The sequence below is a fragment of the Heloderma suspectum genome, chromosome 1 (assembly GCF_057233095.1).
Source record: "Heloderma suspectum isolate Gila_16-S chromosome 1, 16-S_ref, whole genome shotgun sequence".
Taxonomy (NCBI): domain Eukaryota; kingdom Metazoa; phylum Chordata; class Lepidosauria; order Squamata; family Helodermatidae; genus Heloderma; species Heloderma suspectum.
The window spans coordinates 395966923-395985980 of NC_139458.1; the positions used below are offsets into that span (position 1 = coordinate 395966923).

General features: G+C 42.6%; 1 protein-coding gene across 2 annotated transcripts; it reads right to left on the reverse strand.

Moving 5' to 3' along the window:
• Positions 1-132: 132 nt before the first annotated feature.
• LOC146360053 (mitochondrial amidoxime reducing component 2-like) lies at positions 133-18788 on the reverse strand. Of its 2 annotated transcripts, XM_084828745.1 has the most exons (6): positions 18257-18788; positions 13932-14105; positions 10842-11004; positions 7411-7551; positions 7056-7117; positions 133-5184 (listed from the first exon to the last, which is right to left on the reverse strand). In XM_084828745.1, exons 1-6 carry the CDS (start codon positions 18511-18513, stop codon positions 5061-5063), a joined length of 921 nt encoding a protein of 306 aa, XP_084684871.1. In that variant the 5' UTR covers positions 18514-18788; the 3' UTR covers positions 133-5060. The 2 variants fall into 2 exon arrangements, with proteins under 2 accessions (XP_084684871.1, XP_084684872.1); XM_084828746.1 differs by lacking the exon at positions 7056-7117 and having other exon boundaries at positions 3298-5184; positions 18257-18762.
• Between the last annotated feature and the right edge of the window lie 270 nt (positions 18789-19058).

Consider the following 19058-nt stretch of genomic DNA (forward strand, 5'->3'; position numbering starts at 1 on the left):
TTAAAGGACACACACACACATTCACACGCACACAAACGGCTGCAAGAATAAAATAATTCCGCTTCAACATCTTAACTGGAAATAGCTATTACACAGCTCTTTAAAAATAATCCAATAAATCAAACAGTTTTAGTGTATCTTTGCTGCAATTTTAATAAAAATTCTACAGTTTTCTTTTAAAATAATCCAATAAATACCATAAAAAACTGTTTTGAACACTTTGCCCCTTTCCTTCCAGGTCAGCCAAAAATGCTGTTTGCCTAATAGGCCTTGTTATCCAGAGTGATTTGTGGGCCTTTGTACATGTCCTAATTCTGTCACTTCCGAATTCCCTTCAGAGCTATTCTCACTACAAGTACCTCGAGTAGGAGATAAACATCAACTAGAACAGGCAGCATCTCTCCACCCCATTCCAGCACTGAAGACAGCTCCCATATAGGCACAAAAGTGTTTTAAACACTGAGCTAGACAGATGTCTGTTTCTTCCACATATGCTTTATTTTCCAGTTCCAGGTTCCCTCTGGAACTGGAACTCCTCCATATTTATGAGGAGTTGCAATTCCAAAGGCTCCCACATAATATAATATAGGTAGCCATAGGAAGCTTGAGTGTACATAAATCAACCCATCTTAATTTCCAAAGGGTTAGCCATATTACTCTTGCAGCAAAAACAATGAAGGGTCTCGTGGAACCATAAAGACTACAAATTTATCCACGAAACATCCCAGTATCAATTTGTTGGTCTTTAAGATGCCACAAGCTTTTTGTTGTTTTTCATCATACTTTATCCTTTAGAGTAATATACATTAGACTTTTATACATTACATCCCTCCCCTACCCCAGGTATCTAGGTGCACACATCATTCATTGGTGTGATCCTTGACTGAAAAATGCAGTGAATGAATCAGCTTTAGTTGGCAGTAACACAATGCTAATTCACTTTGAGTTCCTCAGGATGACATTGATATAGCTCCCTTTGTATGAGCAAACTGGTTATAGGTGCAGTCCTAAGCTCTCTTGAATTCTATAGGACTTGCCTGTCAGTAAACATGCTCATGTTCAGACTATAAGACCAACAGTCCTATGTAGATTGAACTCCATGAGAATTACTTCCAAGAAAAATGCACAGAATCAACATGTAAGGCTGTAGTCCTAAACTTGGCACTCTCATAGAAATCACAGTTGCAATAGGGACTACTATTATTGTAGTAACAAGAGGTTCTAATAATGAATATGCCACCGAAGCATTACATTTTAGCACTTAAAATACTACAACGATTTATCTTTAGATTTGAGTTTATTTCTGTTTGGTTTGCCTCTGAGGCAAGTAGTTTTTATTCAACAATTCACATACATAAAGTTATCTCCTAATCAGCTTCCCTTGCTCCAAAGCCCACCTGGCCCCTAGTAGTTATGCAAGTTCCAGACTTTTAAAATAGTGTGCAAAGTTAAATTGCATAACTGTAAAACAGTTCTGCACCTTACATCCCAGTCATGTTTGCTGTTAATACAACACTGTTTCCACAGCAACCATGAAAGTAACAAATATGACAAATATGCTTCTTAAATACCCATGTACAATGGGTGTGTACATGGCCCTGAACAAAATGTCCATGAACAAAAAAACATGAGAACAGCCCTGCTGGATCAGACCAAGGTCCATCTAGTCCAGCATTCTGTTCACACTGTGGCCAACCACTGTGGCCAACCTTGTAGGAAACCCTCAAGTAGGGCATGAGTGCAATAGCACCTTCCAAGTCATGTTCCCCAGCAACTAGTGTACACACTGCCTCTGATACTGGAGCCATCAGGACTTGTAGCCTTATCTTCCATGAATTTGTCTAAATCCCCTTTTAAAGCCATCAAAACGGTGGTCATCACTACAACTTCTGGTAGTAAATTCCCTGGTTTAACTATGTGCAATGTGAAGAAGTAGGTATGGATCTACTTGAGTGGATAAGAATGTGCACACCAATTACATTTCGTACACGTTGCGGGAAACAGTGGTATACTTGTGGCAAATGACACTGCCATATTGTGATGCCACTTTTAGAAAACATTGTTCATACAGTCAGCTAGGGTGGCTCTACAATAGTGTGGCAGAGAGGCAGTACAAATCCCTTCCTTCAACTACACATCCACCTACGTGAAATGGCATAAGCCACCTATGTAAAGTGGGCATTCTATACACCTGTGTGTGTTAGGGCATCGGACTTCAATTGGTGGTCCGGGACCCACTAGTGGGCTGCACCCAGAGATGTCAGAGAGATCCACAACGGAACCAAATGAGTTCAGATTTGACCCAGAAATCCTGCAGCGGACCGGCTTTTCCCCTGTCAGGCAGATTCTGCAGACTTGCTGACCAGTTTTATACATTTCCCAAACATTGTGCAAATTGTGTCATAGAAAAATATGCAAAATAAAGAAATCCGGCCACAAATATACATTTCCCCATAGGCTAAAGCATGAAGTTGTGCATTTTTGCATTTGCGCAAATTTGGGGGAAAAATGCATTTGCGCAAATTTGGGGAGAAATGCATTTGCGCAAATTTGGAGGGAAATGCATTTGTGCAAATTTGGGGGGAAATGCATTTGAGCAAATTTGGGGGGGAAATCCAATTCCATCGATGGGCAGACAATGGAACGAAAGGCACCTGACAATCCATGAAATACAGATGGAATGGATTTTACACAGTCCGTACATCCCTAGCTGCACCCTGACCTAAGGCTGACCACAATAACAACACTATCACCATACAAATATATGGTAAAAAATAAGAAATGTGTCTTCAAATGTATGTTTGGGCTAAAGGTGGGTCCTGCTTCTGAAAAGGTTGAAGAATACTGGTTTAGGGGAAGGGCTTACTCTATTTGTCCACCACATTGCAGTAGCGCTGCTCCTGCTGCCTCTATGAATCAGAGATAAGGGTTTTTTAAAGGCAAATGGCAACTTCCCTGAGCAGCTTCAAAAGTTTCAAAACTCTACAGAAGGAAGGGAGCGTAAAAGTAGAAAAATAACTATGGCAAGCTATCATCAATTCATATCTAGATGAAATGTTAACAAGTAATGTTTTGCTTCTACGCTAATTAATAACAGGAGCAGAGCTTAGAACACAATCTAAGCTCTAAATTGAGCAGAATCAAATCAACGCAGTAATTCATATGTAAAAGCATTTAGAAGATTCATGTTCAAAATAGACAGCCAATTAGAAAATACTACAGGCCAGTTTCCCTGAGAATTATAGCCAATACGTTGAAACTTTACCAAGGAAGGATAAAAGGAAATACAAAGGGGGTGATTCTTAAACTGTACCTATAGTTTATAATTATTAATATGGCACAAAACAAGATACAAAGGACCTGTAAAGCACATTACATTAAAGCAGCAGTCATAGAATCTGGTGTAAGGGTCTTAACTCTAGTGCAAAAGCCCATCTCTTCCTCATCCCACCCCCCAAGCTGGCAACAGAATGTGAACTTGCAAAGTAGCCACTTCTGGTGGTACAGCACCATATTTTCCCTGCAGTTTTCCACAAAGTGGACCGGGGGTATGGGGTAGAATTATAGGTGCCATAAAGCCGTGCACAAAACTGCATTGGCCATTGCTGCTACCCAAGTCACTTTTACTGTATTTACCACAGACCATTACAGCATTTCTGCTACTATGTAACCAGTAAAGAATGTACCTACCTTGATTAAAAATTCAACAAGGAAGATAATATATGGTACTAAAGCAATGTTCAATTATTAGTAGCCATGACCTTGTGAATTTTGTAACTATGATTTTTTTAAAAATTAAGAAAACGTGCAATTAGAAATCTTTCTTCTTTTTTGTAAGGTTTTCAGAAGGTTGCGGTTTTTTAAGGGGTCAGAAGGAGCTGTGTATTCTGCAGTAAATTTAATACTCTGAAGCAATTTGAGAAGCAGCTACTAAATTTGCCTCCAGATGGCAACTTTGACATTGTTTCTCTAGCCACAGAACAATGGAATGAAGCTTGTGTCCTAACCACTGAACTGCAGGTCAGGAACAATCTGCAAGGCTCTGAGATGAGGATTTCTATGGGGCAGTATCCAACTGTGTCATTCCGCTAGCACAAATGATGTTGCGCCTGCAAACACTAGGTTCCAAACTATTCACAAGAGGAGAATCCATCTAAAGTTACATTTGCGCACATAGCTGCACAAGCAATTGCGCATTATGGTTGCACAACCGGTTCCTGTTGCTCAATGGAAATATACGGCAGAGCTCTGCTAGGGCTATTTAAGTTTATGGAATGACAGCGTTGGATACTACTCTATCAGTGGAAGAGCTCTTGCTTCTTCCTCATTTTCAGTATCTATTAGCATGCTAGTTAGTTACAGGATTTTCTTTCAAATTTTACTGATGTTCATAGCTTTAGGATGCTCAACATTGGTACACTTTTTCGTAAAGTTGGTATAGTAGACAATTGTCAGTAGTTTAGCATCAGGTGACCAAAGCATCATAAAGAATATTTTATCTTGTCTTAATTTTATATTGAAATCCCAGTTCAATTTTATACTAGCCTTTCTGGACAATCCAAATGGCAACATTCATCCTACTTGGGGATGTTTCCCTGTCATCAGGCAAAGCCTGTCCCAAGAATATTTTAGCTTCCTAAACATAGCACTCCAGTTTCCTAAAAATAGCACTGTATCCTATCCATAGAATATGGGGAAAGCCCTGCTGTGAAGGTCACAAATGCTATATTCTGCAACAGAAATGCTACATCAAGGAAGTACATGTGGACTGTGCACCATAATTGTGGAACAGACATGTTAAAAACACTGATTAAAAACACCGATAAGGTGGAAAGGCCCTAACTCACTTTTGTGATTACAGTTATAAAACATTTGCTAACGAAGGCACATGCGTTAGGCGAGTGTGTTGAAGGTACCCAGCTCACTTTATAAGATCTAAAGATTTCATAGGGAATCTTCCTAGCCGGCAGATGTACAAAAGATATCTTAACAAAATGTTTGCAGAATCTATTTGCAAAGAAACTGAACAAGTGTACTTCACTGCATAGACATCTCCACAACTATATTATCTTGTACACAGGATCTCCAACTTCAACTATTCCAGTTTTATCAATTCCATATAGCCATCCAAAGGGAGGATTAGACTTAAAGTCATGTTGTTCAGAAGGATCACACTTGCGGTAACTATAATCAGAGAAAGGGAAATGACATGTAATTGATGGAAAAATAGAATTAGGCTAAAATAATCTTGACATTAAAATGGGTAGAATACAAGAGAACTGTAAAGTGATCGTGAATGAACACGCTTATAAGGAATGTAGATAAAGAACATCTAGCTCATTAGCAGTGTTACAATGGCAGAATCATTTCTTAAAATGTAACATTTGTATGTAAAGAGGCTTGTCATGTTTTACAATTATACACTTACACAGCATAATGTAAAGACTTGTCAGAAAACAGCTATATACTATGTGCTCTGGTTCTAAATCAGAAGCATGAAAAGCATATAGCAAAAGGTAGTACATTGTTAAAATCGGCTCACAATAGAGTCTTTAGAATCATAGCATCCATTCTCTGGAACTGCCTAGCAATACAAATTAGACAGGCATCGACCCTCCTGGGTTTTCAGTGCCTACTGAAAACATACTTGTTCCAAGAAGCTTTCCCACAATGGTGATCATGTCCTCCATATCCAATAATAATATACAGTGTTTTATTATGGCTTTATACTGTATTGTTTTGTATATCACCATATGATGTTCATTTTAATGTGATTCATAAATATTGGTAGATAAATAAAAATTTGAAAAACCAGTCAAGCACACTGGATTCCCAGTGCTGGCAGATGGCTAATCCTCTTCAATACAGTGGACTGCCAGGAATACAAAAGGAGACAAGCACCAGACCAGCACATTTTTGTCTGTATTGCAGGCTTTGAAAGTATATTAATGCTCTTCTGAACCCTTTCAAGAGCTTCGTGCACACATGCCTTAAAAAAGCATACAGCTCTTTTAAGATGCAAGAGCTTATATAACTTATTTTAAGGAGCAATCCTATGTGGATCGACGGTCACCTCCGACCCCGGGGGTGACCGCCTATCCACTGCAGGGCGAGAAGAGTGGTGAGGAGCACATCTCCTCCACACTCCTGCCACCCTGCTTTCATGGATAGACAGCCGATTTCAGCTGTCTAGCCACGGGACATCAGAGCGCGGGGAGGGGCGGCCGGATGACACATAGGAAGTCTCGTACCGGCACTTCCGACCTCCCCACCCCACCCCCAGAAATGTCCTGTTTTCCAAGCTCCACACTGCTCTTCTGAGTGCAGAGCACAGGGTTGATCCGCACTGCCTACAAGGCAGCACAGGAGGGGGTACTTCTCAGGGAACCGACCAATCCTATGGCCGTCTAGCCGCTGACTAGCGGCCATAGGATTGCGCCCTTAAATAGTTTCAGTTTTGACTGTCTGATTGCTGCTGTTAAACACTGATAAATTATCATAGGGCTGATTCAAAAACAAAAGGGAAGGAGGGAAGGCACCAGTAGGGGAGATGAAGAGAAGCAGTACCTCAAAGGTACAGAGAGATCAGTGAATTAAAGGCCCAAAGTGTTTTGAGTTAGGAGTAGAGGAACTTCAGCAGTTCGTCTGAAGAAACTGATATGCAGTACAATCCTATACATGATTACTCAGAAGTACGTTCCATTGAGTCAAATGAGACTTACTCCCAGGTAAATGAGTACACCTAGTGCTCAATTTGTAAGTATGAACCAGCACAGAGACATACAAATGTACAGAGAAGAAATAATCATATATCTGCTAACTTTTTAGTGTTTTCAGTGGTTCCTCTCTATTCATGATCCCAGTGTCTGGATCAAGTGTTGTAAAAATGCATCTGCAGTCATAAAAAACATTAAAATTAAGATGCATTCCCTCAAGAACAATCTTAATTTCATCTTATAAGGAGCTTTTCTAAGAACACTGAAAGCATTTGTAACGGGGTGGAGGTAAGAGATCAAATGATAGTGGGTGCAAAGACCCCAACTCTGCTCTCTTACCTGGGACAAGACATTCTTCCTTTCAACTGCACACTACCAATCAATATTTCAACCCAAGTATCCTACAGAAAAATAAAAATTGTATTGGAGTAGACACCTACTTGTTTTCATTTAACCATTCTCCAGTAATTCATGCCAGTACTAAAGCAGATGACTATGTCCATAGTTTCCTTATAACACTCAACTAGATCATACTAGAAAGGCTATTAATATTTATTTATGAACACGGTGGTTCTCTTGAAACTACACACCTTCTTACAATTCTTCTGGGGAAAATAAATATTATGGCACAGAAATTAGGATTCTGAATAAAAGCAGCAGCCAAGGCAGATTAAAAGAGATCAGTAATACTTACTTCCTCATAAGGACTACAATCTGTAACAAGAATGTTTGGCCGAAAGTTTGTTATTGCAACTTCCTGTTCTAGCCGGGTATTTAGATCATCCAAGGAAGCTTCAGAAATTAGCAAGATTGGACTGCCTTCAGCATAGGCAACCTATACAGATAAAAAGAAAAAGGGTTAGCATTGACAGTGGCTATACTATTCAGTGTATAACTACAAAATAGATAAAATAATATTTCCAATGGAGCTAGCGTATGTAAGAAAATATAATCTTTAAGTTATATAGAACTTTCCATTACGCAGAAGAATGGGTCTGTGCAACTTAAAAACCTGCACTATTTTACTTCAGAAATTACTCCAATAAAAGACATTACATTACCTATTTTCTATTTCTTAAGAAATAAACACAAACTAGTGGAATCACAAGACCATGCCATTGCAATATCCTTCCTCCGGTAGAATTTTTTTTTAAAAATGAGTGCAAGGGTAGCTAACCCTGTAATTAAGGACATGTTCCAACCATACTGTGATAGTTTCACTATTTCCTTCTTCCTCATGGCTGTACTAGGGACTCAAGTCACCATTGCTTCACCTTAGCTACACAGGTGTAGTGATGTCTTACCAGACAGGAGCTGTAGGATACCCACTAATCAAATTAGTATTGGATACAGAATAAATAGAAAGTTCAACATGTGTAGTTAGCTTATAAACTGACTATTATTATTTAGAAAAAATACAGCATATACAGAATATACATAATTAAGACATACAAAATATTATCACAGAAAATCCACTAGTTAGAACTTAATTAATAGTCTAATTCACTATAATAAATGTCTTACTCTCAGTCTGGAAGCTGAGCTTTGCTCTGGTGCAGTAGATATGTGTGGAAGTTACTTTCCTATAATCTAAGCAGAGTTTATAGCTTTCTGAATCTAATCATCTCTGTGGAACATTAGGGAACACAATTTGTTGTGAATATTGAACAAAAGTAATAACACTTCGGTTCTGTTTTTAGTTCGTTTGGGGTTGTTCTGGTAGCCAGTTTTACATACAAGCTCAGATTTGAACTGAAAAGTTTTGATCTAGTAATTCCTGGAGGCACAAGGCCAGATCTGGACCAAGGGGAAGGGGTGAGCTGCTAAGCTCTCAGAGTCAACATTGTTTTGACGATGTTACAAGTCCTTCCTCAGTTTAAGGTAGGGGAATGTATTTAAGAAAATTACTATTTATTTATTTATCTATATTAAACATTTTTTCTTAACTCATTTTAATTATTTATTCTCCTCTCGTCTAGACTACTGTAATGCGCTCTATGTGGGGTTACCCTTGAAGATGGTTCAGAAGCTGAAACTGGTGCAGAACATGGTGGCTCCCCTGATTAAAGGCAGCCGCCGGCGTGATCATATCACTCAGGTGCTGAAGGAGTTGCACTAGCTACCAGTTGTTCTCCGGGCCAAATTCAAGTTGTTGGTTTTGACCTTTGAAACCCTATACAGTTCTGGCCCAGCCTATCTCAAGGAGCGCCTCCAGCAACCCCAGACAGGCCGCTCAACAAGATCAGTCTCGAATGGCCTTCTCTTTGTCCCATCAGCCAGGATAGCTAGGCTGGTGAGGACGAGGGCCTTCTCTGTGGTGTCCCCCACTCTGTGGAACTCCCTCCATAGGGAACTCCGCCATGCCCCCTCTTTAATGAGCTTCCGCCATGCACAGGCAGGCGTTTGGGGTGGGTTAGGGTATTTTTAAATAATGTTTAATGTGTAATTTTACTGTTTTAAATTGTACTGCTGTACATTGCCCAGAGTGCCAGGTGACTAAGAAATTTAATAAATTTCACCCAGATGGGTGATTAAGAAATTAATTAAATAAATAAATTTGTGAAGCCCTCCTTTGCAAACTTCATTTTAAAATGACACTTTTCCTTTTTTTCTTCTTCTTTTCTCCAATACAGTATTTTGGTTGTTACCAGATAGTAGTCTAGTTGCCCGGACTTGTTAAGATAAAAAGTAGTGCAAAACTATCCTTGAGTTTTTGCTCCACTACGTTCTCATAGAATCATATATATTTTTCAGCCTGAGGATCCATCTGTATCTGGGCCTCACAGAGTTCTGTGAATCTGGATTCTGGTTCACCTGAACACGAGCATTCATTTTGCCTTCATTATAGCTAGGCCTGGGAATGTGTATTCATCTTTTTAGTTCCCTTAGCTTGGGACAATAGTTAAGCACTTCTAAGTCTCATTGACTTAAAATAGATGTGATAAACATAAGGTTAAATCTCTGCAATTGAAATGGGACTTAAAAGTGCTTAACTTTGGCTGGATTGTGCCTTAAACCAGGACTGGTGCAGGCCTTCCTGCTGCCTGAGGTAGCATGCGCATCTGCCACACCTCCCCCTCGTGTGCTGTGTCTCCCAGACCCACACACTGTATCTCCCCCCATATCATTTCCCTGTGGTGTCTCTCCCCTGCTGCATCTCCAGCCCCACCCCACACAGCATCTGTCTCCCACCTACTTTCCCATTATTGCATTGCCGCCACTACCACTGTCGCTGTCATTGCTGAGACAGGCAGAATCTCCAGAGACACCTAATTGCTCTTCTCTCCCACATGGAAAATGCCACAGCAGGACAGTGGCTGGCAGGGCTCTCCAGAGCACCTGCCCAGCTGAGCACCTGCCCATCCAGCAGCACAGTGAGTGGGGGGGGGGGCATCTGTGTGTGTGTGGGGGGGTGCTCCTTGAGCTGCGAGGAGCACGTAATTTGACACTCCTCTCACTCCGCCACCTGAGGCAGGTGAATCACCTCACTTCATGGGAGGGCCACCCTGCCCTAAACATTCTTCTATTTCCCATACTGCAGTTCATAACTAAACATACCCCTCCACAAAATCCTACTGGAAAAGTAAAACAGGTCTACTTTCATGACCAAGTACTTTAAAAACAGGACTGAAAGAAAATGTTTAAAGGAGATGTTAAAGGAGATGTTTAAAGGCTGCACACTTCCAAGGTGGACATCATATGATCTAAAGCAGCCTTCCCCAACTTGGTGCCCTACGGTTGTGTTGAACTATAACTTCTGTCATCCCATCGGACATGCTGACTGGGATTATGGGAGTTGTAGTCCAATGTATCTGAAGGGCACCAGCTTGGACAAGGCTGATCTAGACAAATAAGTAATTGGGTTCTTATTCTTCTCCTTGCAAGTGACATCCTATGTTGGAACTTTCATACAATGCTCTCATCATTATCCCAAACACACTAGGACAAAAAGCCCACTGATTTCAACAGAACTGACTTCCAAGTATATATACTATGGATTGCGGTCTGAAACTAATACCATACTAGCATTCTTTGATGCACAAATTCAGGGAATGCAAAGTAAATGCCAACTCAATACTTTAGTAAACATTAAACATGTATTTTTGAGGGAAACTGTCTTCTGACCTCATCTGTAAGTTGAAAAGCAGGCAGAATATCTCTTGGCTTCCTTGTTAGCATGTTTGCTTCATAATGGACCAATCGACAATGCTCCACGTTCAGAAAGGTGGTGATCCATTGAGCTGCCTCATCTCCACAGTCTCTACCTTGAGCTTGCATTCCAAACCGTCTAAAAGATCATGAGACACATTCCGCAATTGTTTGAAAGCTGGGCATTCAATATAAATCCTCACATTTCAAAATTATGAGTGCTCCCACTGCTTTGGCCTTCTGTGTTGTGCTTCTGTACTGACAGTGACTGGAACTATTGTACCACAGAGAAGTAGGCAAGGGAGAACCCATATATAACAATTAACAATAACAGAAAGGATTTCTGTGTCATCTTTTCTCACATACATGCCACATGAACCCCTAATCTAATATTTATCTCTAAATCTGGAAAGAAAAACAGGGAAAGATATTCCACTTGCACATTGGATCTGGGCCAAGCAAGGGCATAAAGTGACTTAAGGAACAATCAGAGGCTGTCAACTATCCTAGACAGGGCAACTGGAGCATGGAGGGGATCATCTCCTCAATACTCCAGCTGCCCTGCATTTTTGCCTAAACAGCTGATTCTGCCTATCTAGGCACAGCTTTGGGAAGGGGAGGGAAGGGGCCTAGAGACCACGCTGGCTACAAGGGGGCAGAGACCATGGTTTCTGGGAACTGAGGTCACAGCCCGGGCTCCAGCCTCGGTTCCCAGAAACCAAACAATCCTATGGCCCTCTAGACAGTGTCTAGTGGCCATAGGATTGCTCCCTTGCTCAAATGTAATTAGGAAAAATATAATGACAATCTGAGATATGTTTTTTTAGCTCTCGGTATTTCCCCTTTGACACCCGTAATAAATGGCAGAGGGTTTTAGTGAGCGAGAGATGATGATGATGACTGTTATAATTATTACTATTATTTATTACATTTCTATACCACCCAAAGCCGAAGCTCTCTGGGCAGTTTACAAAAGTTGTAAGGGACTTCACCAACTGGATTGGAGAAGGCATCTCTATACTCATGGGTTTTATGTCTCAGGAGTTATAATGTTATATGTCAACTTGTACGAAGGGAAACTGGTTTGAACCTATCATTCTATCAATATCTGCAAATATGCCATCAATATCTGCACATTAAGAATTACATTCAAAATGTTATTAGACAGACAAATATGAGTCAATCTCTTATGCCTTTTGAAAAGATTACTATCTCAGATAAGCAAAAAGGATCTCAATTATATGGTATACTGCAAGACACAAACGAGGAAAATAATACCACAAAACAGGATCAGCAGAGAGAATTTAATGTTATTATTTATTTATTTACAATGTTTGTGTACTGCTCCACATCAAAGATTTCAGAGTGCTGAACAACAAAAACAAAAAATTTGTTAAAACAATTAAGGGGGCAATACTACGGCCACTAGTCAGAAGCTAGACAGCCATAGGATATGTCAGTTTCTGGGAACCGACCTCAGAGCCCACGCTCCAAGGTCGGTTCCCAGAGAACTGACCTTCCGCCCCGCCCGCGCTGCCTTGCAGGCAGCTCAGAACGGCCCCATGCTCGGAAGAGGAGCACAGAGTGGGGAAAATGGGGCTTTCCAGGGCGGGGAAGGCGGAAATGCCGGTACAATACATCCTATGTGTCGTCTGGCAGCTGCTTCCCCAGCTCTGCCTTCCCACAGCTAGACAGCCACAAATGCAGGGCAGCTGAAGTGCGGAGGGGACAATCCCCTCCGTGCTTCTCCTGCCCTGCATTGGATAGGTGGCCCAAGTTCAGAGGTGGCCGCCTATCCCCACAGGATTTTTTTTTTTAACTGATTTAGATTTAAATTATACCTGATTTAGAAATATATACTAAAGCTGCAAGACTTGGATTACATATACCCTCAAAAGATAATTTCTGTAAGATGCTACAAATGTAATAAATAAATAAGTGGTATCATACTCCCATCAAGATTGCAAAAATATATCCAAATGTATTAGATACCTGTATGGTGTGGAAGAGGTAAAGTACATTTGTCTGCATATGGAGGGCATGTAACAATACTGGAAGGCCTTTTTTAGGCTATAAAAGATGTGATAGGATTGGTATGAGATTCAACTATCTCCACTAATGGCACTCTTGAGTTATATGAGAGGACAAGTTAGATGAGAGCATGAAGTAATGGTTTTTGTGCTAACTGTAGCATGCCAATTACTGGCAAAGGAACTGAGAACAGCTACATTGGCTACTGTTGGGGTACGATGGAGGAGAATATGAAAAATAATGTTTATGAATAAAATTATTAGCAATATATATTTGTGTAATTCACTGGAGACGTATTGATATATATGTGGTGTAGGGGCTAGAGTGTTGGACTGGGAGTTGGGAGATCCAGGTTCTAGTCCCCACTCAGCCATGGAAGCTCACTGGGTGACTTTGGGCCAGTCAGAGACTCTCAGCCCAACCTACTTCACAGGGTTGTTGTTGTAAGGCTAAAATGGAGAGGAGGAGGATTACGTATGCCACCTTGAGTTCCTTAAGGAGGAAAACAGGCGGGATATAAATGTAATAAATAAATAAATTAATAAATAATAAATAAATAAATATGTTAGCCACAACAGACATTTTAACAATGAATTAAACTGATTCAATTTGTAGGTTGGTGATAAATACATAGTGTAATATCCAACTATGCCTCAGTGCTAGCGCTAATGATGCCAAAATTCATCACTTTTCTGCATTGCTCTAGCAAGTGCTAGTTACGTTGCGCAAATTTTGGTTTCCACTAGCACAATATCATTAGCACTAGTGCTGGGACCAATAGTAACAACAACAACAACAGAAGTCATTTAGTAGTTTCCTGGCTTGTATTCAATATAAGATAAAATACATTATTTTAATTTTATTTCTGTAAAACATTTACAGATATAGAAAACTGATCATGAGTTTTCTTTTCAACATTTGTATATTTATTTGACGTTCAATTATTTTTAAGTATTTTTTTTAAGGAAAGAAATGAGGTAAAATAGAAAAACACTATTTTCCGGGGAGCATGTAGAAAATAATTGTCCTTAATACCTGCAGTCCCAGACCAAATTTGTGCTGGGGAGTTCAACAGGAATCCTCAGTGCCTTCATTTCTGGAGCATTCAGGGTTAAATAGCCATCTTCACAGGTTACAGAAACTAGCACTAAGCGAGGCACCTGCTTAGCAGACACCATATCCCCATCTTCTTTTATCACAGTCCAACACCTGAATTAGAAATCATGCATTTTTTAAAGTTAAAAGCACCCTACATATCATACTATTAACCCAATCCCAAACATACTGCATCCTTTGAACACAGCTGGACTTCACTTCCAGTAATATGTTCATTATCAGGATGCAGAGACATGGAATAAAATATAAAACTATGCGGTACAATGCTAATGTTGAAGTATCACTATGCAATGTAGAGAGAAAAAGAGAAACTTTGTAAAATTCTTTGAAGGCACATACTCTTTCAAGCCCCTTCATGGATCGCTGCCTTGTTGTGGCGAAGGGGCTTGCGTAACTCAGTGAAGCCATAAGCTATGCCGTGCAGGGCCACCCAAGACGGACAGGTCATGGCAGAGAGTTCTGACAAAATGTGGTCCCAGTAATAATGTATGGCTGTGAGAGCTGGACTATAAGGAAGGCTGAGCGCCGAAGAATTGATGCTTTCGAACTGTGGTGCTGGAGAAGACTCTTACGAGTGCCCTGGACTGCAAGGAGGTCAAATCAGTCCATCCTAAAGGAAATCAACCCTGAGTGCTCATTGGAAGGACAGATAATGAAGCTGAAGCTCCAATATTTTGGCCACCTAATGCGAAGAGAAAACTCCCTGGAAAAGACCCTGATGCTGGGAAAGACTGAAGGCAAAAGGAGAAGGGGACGGCAGAGGATGAGATGGCTAGATAGCATCACCGATGCAATGAATATGAACTTGAGCACGCTCCGGGAGAGAGTGCAGGACAGGAAGGCCTGGCGTGCTATCACGAAGAGTCGGACACGACTGAACGACTGAACAACAACAACTCTTTCAAGAACTCCTTTGTGAAGATTCTTTTCCACTCAGTATGTTAGATTCTGATCCCACTTTTTTATCCAAAACACAGAAACACAGAAAGCACAGGTATGACGTCCTTAATGTTGTAACTCTTATTTATTTAGGGCGCAATCCTATGAATGTTTAGACAGAGAAAAGGCCTACAACTCCCAGCATTCCCCAGCAAGCATGGCTGGCTGGGGAATGCTGGAGTTGTAGGCCTTTTCTCTGTCTAAACATGCATAGGATTGTGCCCTTAATTATTTATTTAAAATATTTATATACCACCCTTTATCTTACGGTACCAGGGTGCTCTGCAAAATGTAATTTTAAAAATTAAAAACAATCCTAATGAAACCACACACACAAAAAAAGACAGATCCATAAAATAGGCAAGAATGTCACCCAGCCTTATAAACCAATTTAATTAGGTTTTAACCTAATGCTGAAAATAACATAATACCACCCAGACAGCTTTAGCTACTGGGTGGTATAGAAATGTAATAAATAAATAAAATCTCCCCTATGAGAGAAGGTTACAACAGCTGGGATTGTTTAGTTTGGAAAAAAGGAGGGTAAGGATAGACATGATTGAGGTCTACAAAGTTATGCATTGTGTGGAGAATGTGCATAAGGAGACATTTTTCTCCCTCTCTCAAAATACTAAAACCCGGGGTCATCCCATGAAGCTGATTGGTGGGAGATTCAGGACAGATAAAAATAAGTACTTCTTCACACAACGCATGTTAAACTGTGGAATTCGCTACAAGAAGTATATACAAGAAGTAGTGATGGCCACCAATGTGGATGGCTTTAAAAGGGGGTTAGACAAATTCCTAGAGGAAAAGTCTATCAATGGCTACTCGTCTTGATGGCTATGTGCTACCTCCAGTACCAGAGCCAGTGAGACTATGTTGCTGGGGAACATAGGTGGGAGGGTGCTGTTGCACTCATGCCTTGCTGGTGGGTTCCTGGTCAACAGCTGGTTGGCCACTGTGTGAACAGAATGCTGGACTAGATGGACCCTTGGTCTGATCCAGCAGGGCTGTTCTTATGTTCTAATCTGTGCCAGGCTTTTCCTCTACTGCTGCAGCCTCAGGCCCAGTTCCTCAGTAGCTGCTGTAAACTTTCCCCGACATTCCTTCTTAATGCAAGCCAAGGGTGTCCCCACCCTTATTCGGGGGGACTTCCAGATTGCTTTGGTCAAATCGGAAATCTTCCCCTCCCCCTTTCAGCAGGAAGACTGGCTCATCCACCCATCTTTTCTATCCTGCTTCTGAAGGGGTTCCCTTTACTGTTGAGCAGACATAGGGAGAATATTTACTTATCCATGTGCTGCTGTCTGGGTTATGGACCTGCAAGTGGCCATGGAAGTGTGACTGGCAGAATGGCACAGCTAGACAATTTTAGACCTGGGACTTAGGGCGCAATGCTATAACTTCCATGCCCGATGCTCATAAGCCTCTGAGCTCGGAGGCTTATGAGTATCCAGTGCAGAGCAGGAGGAACGGTGGAGGTGGTTGTCACCTCCGTTGCTCCTCCCACTCTGCATTTCAGCTCTCCAATCCCACCCCCTACCTGCCCACCAGAAAACCTCCCACGCGAGGTTGTTTTTGCAACCTCAGGGAGGCAGCCAGTGCAGTTCTCTCCATGCTGGCTGCAAGGGAGAGGGGGTGGGGAGTGTGGATTCCCAGCTCCAAGGTCGGAGCACTGTCTCCAACCTCGGGGGGGGGGGGAATCCGACAGTATCCTGGGGCCCCACAGACACTGTCTAGGGGCCACAGGACTGCTCCCTCAATGGTCTTATGGGGTGGAGGGAGGAGACTTTAGACAGCCATGTGTATGACTTCAGTTGTGAGGCACACAATTAACACTTTTGTTCTTCCCTTATCACCACTACTCCATGCTTTACAAGTGCTTCTACATTCCTGATATATTGGTGCAAAAACAAAAACTGCTTGCCTGCCTGATTTTTTAAAAGAAGAAATCCTCTGACCACGTACAGTTTTACATCTTAAACTCACTGAAATCGTACCACCATCATGAGTACAGCAATAAAACGGGGTTGTTTCTGCTGCCCTGATTACCAAATACATTTACTTGGGAATAAGCAAAATGTTGTTGTAGAGGCTGCCCAGTAGAGGCTGGTGGCTCCGATGTGAATCCACTGCAGGTTTCAGTCAGGACTCTAAAGGAGCTATCCAAGATGTGTTGCACCTTGGACAGCTTCTTTAGAGTTCTGACTGGTTCTGACTGAAATCTGGAGCGAATTCATTGCCCCACTGACATCGAAGCCACTGGCCTCCACTGGTAGAAACGGTTAATATTTTAAAACAAACATTTGTAACCATGCCCAGTTGGCTGCCCCCTGGCTATAAAGTGATTTTTAAAATTAGAAGAATGCTGTGGCGACCTGGTGGGCCTTGCCAACCCAGGTGAAGAAGCTAGGACTCCATCACCTGTCACCCCCTGGGTGATCATGTGGGGGTCCCTTGGACTGTGGGGCCCTGGATTTCGGCCCCAAGATCCAGCCTTAGTTGCACCACTGCCCAGTTGTTTTCAGGTTGTTTGCACCTTATCTCTTTTTCCCTCTGCTTCGTTAACCTACATCGGCCTCTTTTGGGGTGGAGGTCAGAGGTTGGGGAGAGGGGATGTTCCTCCATCATAACAAGCTGTGAAGCCCATAGGAGCAGAGTTTATTACTGTTGCAGTGAGGGAGACGAAAAGCTGATGTGGGGGGAAAAGAAGAATGGAGTGGCATTTTTAGGGTTCCACAATCTAGCCACACAGACACAAAAGGGATGTGCCAGTGTCTTAACTATCTCTATTCATTTCTTATGTGTTTATGTATGAATAAATTACATTTCTATACCATCCAATAGCTGACGCTCTCTGGGCAGTTCAGAAAAGTCAGAACCATAAAATAACACAGGATAAAATATAAAACTTTGAAACGTTTAAAACTACAATATATAAAACCAAGGCAATAGCCACAAGCAGCGTAAAGATCTTAAAAACACATTTAACACATTTTAAACGCAAGAGAACCACATGGGCCCTAAAAGAGGCAGTTCTTTGGGCTGCCCCTCCAAGTAATTAATATGGGGGGGGCGTTATTGCAGGTCGCCTGTCAACCCCAATTCTACATAGAAATAAGGAGACAAGTTGTCCGTAAGGTCAAACAGGGAAACCATCCCGCCTCGGGAGAACGCGGTGGTCCGGATCATCCTGCCAAGGGCGGAGACGGCGAGGGGCGGTCAGACGGTCCGCGCAGCCCCGCGGAGGCGCGGCGCCCCTCGCTCGCCTGCCCATTCCCTTGACGCCCACGCTGACTTGCCTGTCTCTCATGTCCCCGCTGCGGAGACCCAGCTTGGTCAGCTCGGCCCGCTCCACGGCCACCCCCCGGCAGGACTTGACCGGGTAGATGAAGAGGCCCGACACCGTCCCCACCCGCTTCAGCCGACGGCGGCCTCGGCGACCCCGCTGCCAGCGCCAGGCCGCGGCCACCCCCAGGCCGCAAACGACAGCGGCGCAGAGCCAGGCGAGCGGCCACTGAGGCAGCGAGAGCCGGAAAAGCCCGGCGGGTTCAGCCATGATACAGCGGGAGCGGGGAGACACCACCTTGCTGGCGGGTGTCTGTCGGAGGTGGGCGGCTGTTCCCGGGCGTCGACCTCACTCCTGCCCAGCCGCTGCCGTGCGGAAAAGGAGATGCCCGCCCCAGTTCATTCCCTTTCGCCCTCGGGCAGCGGCAAAAACGGGGTTTCTTTCCCTCTTTTAAAAAACAAGGCCGAATAGCCTCGGAACGCCTGACCTAGCCCCAGCACGGCGCCAGTTTTCTCCCCTACCTACCCCTCCTTATCCCCTGACACGAGGCCCCAGCCAGACGGCCGCCGCCCACTCTTCGCCCCGAACTCCGAGGCCTCAAGCTGGAGAGACAAAAAGATTCAACACGCACCCTGTTACCAGACTACGGGCAGTCCTATGCATGTCTACTCGGAAGCCAGTGATCGAAGTGGGTATGGGATTGCCTATGTTACGCGAGCATCATGTGTCTTGGACTACAGCTCGCTTCATCAGGTGGTCGCTAGCCCACAAAAGCTTAGGCCACAATAAATCACTTAAAGATACCCCAATACTCT